A 9182-nucleotide genomic window follows, 5' to 3' on the forward strand; every position below is an offset into this window, starting at 1 on the left:
AAAGGTGCAAAAATAAAGCATAAAAGCTTTATAAGTTAAGATTTTCTTCTAATTTGAGGGTAAATGATTGTTAGAATATAATTTAGCCAGTAATGCACCTCAAAATACGTCGTCTAATAATAAAGCCATGATAATCGTTATCTATCTCATTTTAGGCAAATGGTAAAAGCAGATAATATCTAAATGTGGTGCATTTTTTCATAACCTATTCTATTGGTAGAATATCATTTATCTAAATTATAGTTATTGGATTTGCTTGGTTTAAAATTGCACAATTTGACTTGAATTTGATCTTACTTAGTCAAACTCAAGCTTATGTCACAATCTTTGGTAAATTCATTAATTCAAAAAGATGGTGTCTTAAGTGAAAACTTTAAATTCAAATTTCAAATTTCAATGCGCTCGTTGAAGCTTTGAAAAAAATAATTTTTTTATAAAGAAAAAATATTACTCCCTCCTAGTCTAATTGTTGGTTCCTATTTCCTTTTCCATGCTAGTCGGGTGTTGGTTCCCCTTTCCTTTTTTGGTAAGTTTTGTGTGATCCAAATTCAATTTCATGTGGGGTAGGGTGTTTTGTGTGGTCCAAATTCATTTCCTTAATTTTGGTTCCCAAAAGAAAAGGAACCAACAATCAGACTAGGAGGGAGTATTAATTAAAGACCAACGATGTTTATAATGACAATAATAAATATGAGAAATAAGGTAAACAATAAAAAAAGGTTATAACAACAAGCAAAGCTAGACATAAGGCTTATTAAAATTCTTCATCTTGTGATGAATAATCAATCTCTGTGCATCTTTCCAATCACAATTTAGAGGTCGTGTTGTAGCTTGGGCTACTATAATAAGTAGATATATGGAAACCCTTGACTCTCACAATAAATTTTCGCATCTTTACACAAATTCAGCAACCAATGATGAAAATAAGAAACATATGAAAACAAATACTATGAAAGTTAAAATTTTGAAGACATACTTATCTCTTAGGCAATTAAATTCCTATAAAAGTGCTAATTTTTTTAGGTTTTAGTACTTAACAACTCAGATTTAAATCAAACTTCCAAATTAGCTAATCTGCAATGAAAATTAGGACATAATACCATCACTACATTGAGATGACGATAATCCCTAGGATTTTTTTTCTAAGAGTTGTATTTCTCAAGAGAGAGTTTTAATAAGAACACTTGGTAGTTAATTACTTCTTACTTGTTCGTTGGAACTTGAGATTTTTTACATGCGAGTCTCTTTGATCTTAAATCACACAGTATATATCAATAAGATTGATAAATTAAGTATTATGAATATAAAATTAATATTCTTCGCTTTTACCACCTAGTAACTCGTTGTTTTGATTTTAGAAAAATCTATTAGTTTCATGTCGATTAGTTTAATGCTTTTAGATTCGTGGATCAAATTAAAGGTTGCTCAATTATATGTAATTCAATAGTTTTTTTTTTTTTTTTTTTTTTTTTTGACAAGGGAACCCCCAGCCGCTACCTTTGGTACGCACTACGTAAATCCTCAGGTATATGTGATAGTCTGCAATCTATTAGTTAGTTGTAATTTGTCGATAGTTTGATTGGAATGTTTGGAGGTGGGACATGTATTTGAGACGTACTTAAATTTAAGTAATATGTCGACAACGAATAACGACCAGGAACAAAAATACACGTACATTAAGTGAAGTACAAACCAAATGGGTTTGATGTGGTGGTTGCTCAGCTCATACCTTAACTATGAGTTCAACCGTTCGATCCCTGCCATAGAAATGAAGCAAGTTCTTTGACCAGTCGTTTATCTCATCATGAGAGCATTCACGGCGAGGGAATTATACACTGTTGTCGACGGGTGCACACCCCGAAAAAAAAAAAAAAAAAAAAAATAAGTGAAGTACAAACTACTCCACCGTATTTAAATACGTAGTTCTAAACCACTAATTTGGCCCTTCTTCCGGTTGTCAACGAGTAAATCCCAGCTCAGCAAATCCCACGGCTAGGAGAAAGAGAGAGAAAAAAAACGACCTCGACGGCGGCGGTCACGGCGAGGAGAGAGAAAAATCGCCGATCAAAATCTACAATTCCACTTCTCTTACTCAATAATTTATCATCAATTTCTTCTTTTAATTTCATTCCTAATTATTCAATTTGATTTAATTTATTCAAGTTCGATTTAGGTCGGCAATTGTAAAACACGATCTGAAAAAATCGGACTTCTAATTGTAAACCCTAGATTTTCAATTTGAGCTCGATTGGAGCTCATCAATGGCGTCTAGGTCTAACCCCAGTAATAACCAGCTGATAACAATGCAGTAAGTTATGGCTCAGTACAGACAGTACAACAACGACCACTACTTGTACACCAATGGTGGCGGCGGCGCTAACGGTGGAGGAGCTAGTACTAGCGGCGGTGGCGGCGGAGGAGAACACGTAGCGATCGGCGTTCGCGGTGGTCCGCATCACTACTATAAGAAATCGCATCATCATCACCATTATCGTCGATTGAGAAACAAGCGGATCTCCATTGCTACCGCCATTACTTTTGTTTGTTGTGTTGTTGCTGCTTTTTCACTCGGTTTTCTATACTTCTCTACATATGATCATCACTCAGGTATAATGTTTATTTTGTTGTTTAATTATTCGATTTATCGGATTTGCTTGATTTAACGGTTTTACTGTATGTTATACGGAGTATTGACCTGAACTTGAGCTACATTATTGGTTGTGGATGTTAGTTTAGTATTATTGATCAATTGATTAATTAGTCAACCGGTGTTACGCTGTTTGATCAATTGATTTATCGCATTTTGCTCGATTTATCGGTTTTAACTGTATGTTTTAAGGAGGACTGAGCTGAATTTGAGCTACATTGTTGGTTGTGGACGGTACTGTAATGTCATTGATTAATCAGTTGATTTTTCAATTTTTAGTGTATGTTATATTGTTAACATACATTGTTATGTTGAGCTGAATCGGATCCTACATTGTAGTTATAGTTGCGGAGCTTAGGTTAGTGTTGTTGATTAATCAGTCATCCGGTGTTTTATTGCCTGATCAGTTAGTCAGTCATTCAGTTTTTCGATTTTACTTTATGTTAATATTGAGCCGAATTATGTTAATTTGATCGTATATTGTAGTCTAGATGTGGACGTTAGTTTATGTAGTGTTCTTAAGAATATTTGAACGTTTGAGTTGACACACGTTAGTTGAATGCCAGAATATATACTACTAGGAACAAAGTTTTTATGGTGGCCTGAGCATGATTGGTGGAGGATACTTGAGGCCCAATTTGCGAAAATATGATATTTCATGAGTTTTATCATTAGTGATTGTGAGTTGAAGTCTGGGGTTTTACTGAAGCTTCTCATCTGTCCTGAAGTTGAGGTTGAAAAGGTAGTCCGTTTATTGGTTTTAGGAAGGTAGTTCCGGCAAAGTTGCAACTGCTGGCACTAAGTTTGTGGAAAAAAGTATTTGGCTTGTTAAGATTTGCTAGACATAGGCCCATGTCGGCCATGTGTGAGGCGATTGGTCGATTCTGCTGTCTGGTGCACACAATGACATCAATGGTGTTTATTTGTTAAGCCTAGTACAGGCAGGTGACATGCGTGATTCTAAGCTCTAGTCATTGGTTTAAGCTAGCTATCTGATCTATCTGGAAAGAAAGAATGTAATTGGTATGTTAGTTGGAGGAATATTTAATATAGAGTGTTTGTGTGTGTGTGACGGAGAAGTTTCATCTTGTTTTTGGTCTGACATTGGAAGTTTCTAATGTAGTTTTATAGGGCATAGGTGGAATAGTTGCTTCAGCCGTTGATCTCCTTTGTTGACCAAATCGAACTATTGCTCCTCTTCCAATGCACCGCCTCTGCTTAGACAATTTTTGTAGATATTGTACCTGAACTCTAAAGAAATTGTCGATTATGCAGTTTTAAAGCAAAGTGACACTTAGAGAAAGATTTCATTGGAGCCTGATGTGATGTAGCATCTTGATCATTTGTGATTTGTGACTCATAGTAGACTGTCTGCAGGTAGCGATACGGATAATGTACAAGACGATGCTTTTAAGGATGATTTTCTTAAGAACGTGACACGGTTTAGTTCCACGAAAGTCAAGTTTGGACATGGTTCTACAACTCATGGCCGTGATTCAAGGTACTGGGATGGGGATGACAGGAGAAGAGATGAAGATTACAATGAGGATGAGCATAAAAGTAGCAGTCATAAAGAGGATGGAGCTGGGAAGGGTCATGCTTCGATTCTTGTGAAAAGTTCCGTGAAGAAACCAAGTGACAATATGGGGAAAGGCTCTGATCATCACGGGCTATACAATGAAGCCGGACGTAATGAACTTCAAATGTACGAGAAAAAATATGAGGCTTCTTTGAAGAACACTAGCAAATCAGGTGCACAAACTGAGGGTTTAGTTCTTGATTCAGATGAAGTTAAACTGGTATTGGAAAATGAAGAGACTGTTACCGATGATGAATATGATGACGGAATTGATGATAGAATTGATGATGCAATTGATTCTCATGACGCACGTATAGACGATCCCAAATCCCACTCTGGAGATCATGAAGCTGATGTAGGGAAAGGTCGTATTCTAGTTGATCAAAGGTCGTCACACGATAGTTCTAAATCAAATTCTGATGACACTGGTAGGAAAACTAGGGCGAAGAAACGCAGGAAACACCACAGTTGTAAGTTCTCTTATAATATACAAATTGTCTAACCTTTGAAGAATGTTTCCTACTTTTCATATTGTGAACTTAATGCAACCCGAGGCAATTTTCATTATGGGTCATCCAGAAACCTCTTCTTATATATAGGGGAATGCTGTGCATGTCTGCCTCTTTACCCAGTCAAAGGTGGCTTATGAGGAATTGGGGTAATGTTGGTGTCACCTTTCAAATGGTAGTTTACACGGTTATTCTGTCTTACTTTCTTGGTACCTTGATGTGGTGTGCTGTACAGCCTTATCTAGAGTGGCTATAAGACACTAAATTGATGTTCTCTTTTACTTTTGAGTGAAAACTGGGAAAATGTTGTATCTAGAATGAATATAGGATTAGAAAATAAGTTGTGACACACTTTTAGAATTTAAGAAGGTGATGATAAATATAAAAATATATCAGAAGTTATGGTCAAACTGTTTCAAGCTCGACACAATTGCATGAGAAACTCTACTTATTTTCAGGCAACGTGGGAATTAACTTTGTAAACTTTGTGTGCACAAGGCATTAACCCCTACCTTATTTTTCCTCTCCAGCTTCATCTTGTGAGATGAAATTACTGAATTCTACCACTCAGCTTGTCGAGCCTCTGGAAAGTAGAAAATTCGTAAGGTTTTCATTGTCATATACTCAAAAAGAAGAAAAGCCAGATGGGGTAGACCAGTGGGAACCCAGGTTTTCCGGGCATCAGAGCTTAAGAGAAAGAGAAGATTCATTCATTGCTCGTGATCAAACGATAAATTGTGGGTTTGTTAAGGGTTCTAAAGAGTATTCAGGGACTGGATTTGACTTGGTTGAGGATGATTACAGATATATTAGCAAATGCCATATTGCTGTTATATCTTGCATCTTTGGCAACTCAGATCGCTTGAGATCTCCTTTTACCAAAGCGGTATGAGATATTATTATGTGTTTATCTTTTTTGTGCATGTAATCACAGTTCACATTTCTTATCTATCATTTAGAAAATTTGTTCTTAATTGGACAACACGTCAACATTTTCTCAGACTCCGGTGTTTTTTGGGTTCTCATGGTTAACAGAAAGGAAGTACATAGGTGCCAATAGCTTACTTAATACTTTCATTTCAGGTTAGTCGTTTGTCAAGGAAAAATGTTTGCTTTGTGATGTTCATGGATGAGACGACCTTGGAAACTCTTACTGCAGAAGGCCAAATGCCTGACAGAATGGGATACATAGGTTTGTGGAAGGTGGTTGTGGTGAAGAATCTTCCTTTCACAGACATGAGGAGGGTAGGAAAAATACCCAAACTTCTGTCTCATCGTCTTTTTCCATCAGCGAGGTAAGATCTGGATGTTGATGGATGTTTTTGTTCAACATTTTCAGAATGTATATAAGGTGTCTGCTAGTTATTTAGAAGTATAGAACTGTACTGTAAACTTGCTGAGCTGGCACATAAAATTGTGCTTAAATTTCTGAGTGGTCCGTTAAGGTTAGAAAATTTTCTAATATTGATCAACTAAGCAGATGCTTCGTAGTTTTTTTGAAAACTATGATTTTCTTAAAAAATTGCAGATTGTTGTTAGTGAAGTAAAGCATTATCGGATCTGTTGTGTCTTTGAAGCTAGCAAATAATCAAACTAGATATATTTATCTGTCCTTCAGGATCGTCTATGCAAGAGAGTTTTACATCATGTGAATCTGTGACTTGGTGAACATTTTTTAGGGGAAGTTGTCGAGGGGAATTAGTTGGCATTTTCCATGGTTAATAAAGAAGCTGTGGTTTCTTAGTACGTACGGAGTAGGATTTAAAAAGTCCTTAGTGGGAACTGGGAAAGCAATCTGCTAATTATATAAGTTATAAGTTATAACACAGTGCTACAAAAGGGAAATGCCGTGCTTTCAAATTGTGACCGAATTGTTTGAGATTTCATCCAAAACAGAAGGTCAGAAGTAATTACTACTTGTGTGCTAGTGTGATGCTTCCTTTTTTCTCAGATTGAGCAGTTCAAGTAGCAAGAAATTCTAGCAATGATTTATAATTGTGTTATAGAAATACCAAATTTAAGGGCATTTATTTCTGATTTAGATGTGAATTTTTCTGCTTTCTAGTGCTAATCAATTATGACAATAAGTAGCTTGACTAAAATAGTAGGAACTACTATTCAGACATTCGACATAGACAGGTATTCCAGTTATGGAACAAGTTTGATATTTGTGGGTTTTGTTTTATGCTAGGTATTCAATCTGGTTGGACAGCAAATTGCGCCTTCAACAAGACCCTCTTTTGTTATTGGAGAACTTCTTATGGCGAAAGGGATATGAATATGCAATATCCAATCACTATGATCGTCATTGTGTTTGGAAAGAAGTCGAGCGTAACAAGAAGCTAAATAAATTCAACCACACAATGATAGACCAACAATTTCAGTTTTATCAGGCCGATGGGCTAAAGAGGTTCAATGCTTCTGATCCTAATAAGATGCTTCCAAGCAGTATGTTCCTCTCTGTCCCCTTTTCTCTTTGTTCATTTTTGTATTAAGGATCAATTATGGGGTTGTTTCAATAAACTTTGGGACATGATTTACTGATGATTGTTAAACTGACGTTTTAGCGAAATCTTCCAACAGATGTACCAGAAGGGTCTCTGATCATAAGGGCACACACTCCTATGTCCAACCTGTTCTCTTGTCTTTGGTTCAATGAGGTGGACCGTTTTACTCCTAGGGATCAGTTAAGCTTTGCATTTACATACCAGAAGTTGAGAAAGAAAAATCCTAGCAAGCCTTTCTATCTTCACATGTTCAAGGTAAGGGCCCTGTCACTGAGCTCTATGACACCAAACACAACAACAAACCATTGTTGTCAGAATCGCGATTCGATTCTACGATTTTACGATCCAAAAATGCTTGACCGATCCTGGATCCTACGATTCTATCATAGTTGTAGAATCTTACGATCCTAATAATTTGAAAATTTCTAGAGATGGGATCATAATACGATCCTACGATTTTACGATCCTACGATCCGATTCCATAATAAAAAAAATTAATATATATTGTTATATAATGATACCGTAAAACCCAAATTTCGCGTATGTTGTTCATACAATGATACTAAAATCATTAATTACCAATATTTTATGAATACATATTAATAAATAAGTGTTTTGATTTTCAATTATATTTTTTTACCAAATAAAAAAGTATATTTAGTAAGTTTGTAGAATCTTGCGATTCTACGATCCGATTCTACCGATCCGATCCTACCCTCCCTATCGATCCAAAGTAGGATTGACAACATTGCAACAAACAACAATACCTCAGGCCTCAAGAGACCCCTCAAATGGTGGGGTTAGGGGGTAAGATGTACGTAGCCTTACCCTTGTGCTAACAAAACACAGAGCTTGTTTCCAGAATTACAGGTGACCCAAAATGAAAATTGGGTCAATTGATCAATAATTACATTGGTCCACACTATATCGCAATTAAGAGAATTAATTACTACCAATTTAGTGACCCATTTTGCTTTTTTTTTTTTTTTTTTTTTTTTTTTTTTGGTAACAGCAGCTTTGATTCTAACGGGTTTTGAATCTAGGTCATGGGTACAACCATTGCCTTAGTGACTTCACTAACTAAATTAGCCAACATCTACATAACCAAATAATATTGAATTTGGTTTCATTAGAAACGGAAACTAGACCAGCAACATGAAGCCTACAAAATGTAGCTTGTCAATGTGCTTACAATATGTATCATGTTTTCTCATGATTTTCAGGACTGCGAACGGAGACAAATTGCAAAGTTGTTCCGCCATAGAGCCATTGATAAGCGTAATAGTGCACAGGTTGCTAATGAGTAGGTGAACTGGTGAAGGGATTATCAATTACTGCACATATTTCATTTTTCGGGTTTCTTTTGTATGCTATGTTTGGTATTTGCCTCGCTATTCTTTGGGAATTATATTCGGCCCAGACAAGATCCATATAGGTTTCCGGGGCCTGGTACAATATACTGTATACTAGAATTTTTCGATGAGAAGACAGCTGACCACAGAATTCATTTGGCATTCCACAGTGGTAAAAGAAGCAGCACAATACTTTGGCCTAACATTTATGGAGAGAGTTCTTAGTCCAAATTTGTATCCGTTTGATTCGAATTCATTTGTTTTGATGGCTGTACAAGCCATCATTATATACTACTGTAATTGTTACATTAAAACCTTGATAAACTACTTCCAGTTGTATTTTAGGGAAGATACCGGGCGCTACATTTTTTGATTGGTTGGTTTCAGTATGTATTTCTAGGTTTATGGACACACTATATAATAATAGATTCAATACTTCATTTTGATGATAATATCTGTCGGAACTCTACTGAAGCATGTGTTTTTTGGGATCTGCAGCTAACATCTTGTTTCTGCCTGACAGAAAACTACTGAACGGCTAGCTGTTTATTACGCTGCTAAGACTGTGGTTTGCCTGACAGAAAACTA

General features: G+C 36.0%; 1 protein-coding gene across 1 annotated transcript; it reads left to right on the forward strand.

Moving 5' to 3' along the window:
- Positions 1–1921: 1921 nt before the first annotated feature.
- LOC141604895 (uncharacterized) lies at positions 1922–9043 on the forward strand. Its single transcript, XM_074423451.1, has 7 exons — positions 1922–2607; positions 4025–4696; positions 5266–5621; positions 5819–6030; positions 6927–7183; positions 7319–7497; positions 8466–9043. Exons 1-7 carry the CDS (start codon positions 2316–2318, stop codon positions 8547–8549), a joined length of 2052 nt encoding a protein of 683 aa, XP_074279552.1. The 5' UTR covers positions 1922–2315; the 3' UTR covers positions 8550–9043.
- Positions 9044–9182: the final 139 nt, after the last annotated feature.

The sequence above is a fragment of the Silene latifolia genome, chromosome 10, assembly GCF_048544455.1.
Source record: "Silene latifolia isolate original U9 population chromosome 10, ASM4854445v1, whole genome shotgun sequence".
Lineage (NCBI taxonomy): Eukaryota > Viridiplantae > Streptophyta > Magnoliopsida > Caryophyllales > Caryophyllaceae > Silene > Silene latifolia.

Coding starts and splice junctions, on each gene's coding strand:
- LOC141604895 (XM_074423451.1), top strand. CDS start 2,316: ATGGCTCAGTACAGACAGTACAACAACGACCACTACTTGTACACCAAT. Junction 2,608..4,024: donor TACATATGATCATCACTCAG/GTATAATGTTTA, acceptor GACTGTCTGCAG/GTAGCGATACGGATAATGTA. Junction 5,622..5,818: donor GATCTCCTTTTACCAAAGCG/GTATGAGATATT, acceptor CTTTCATTTCAG/GTTAGTCGTTTGTCAAGGAA.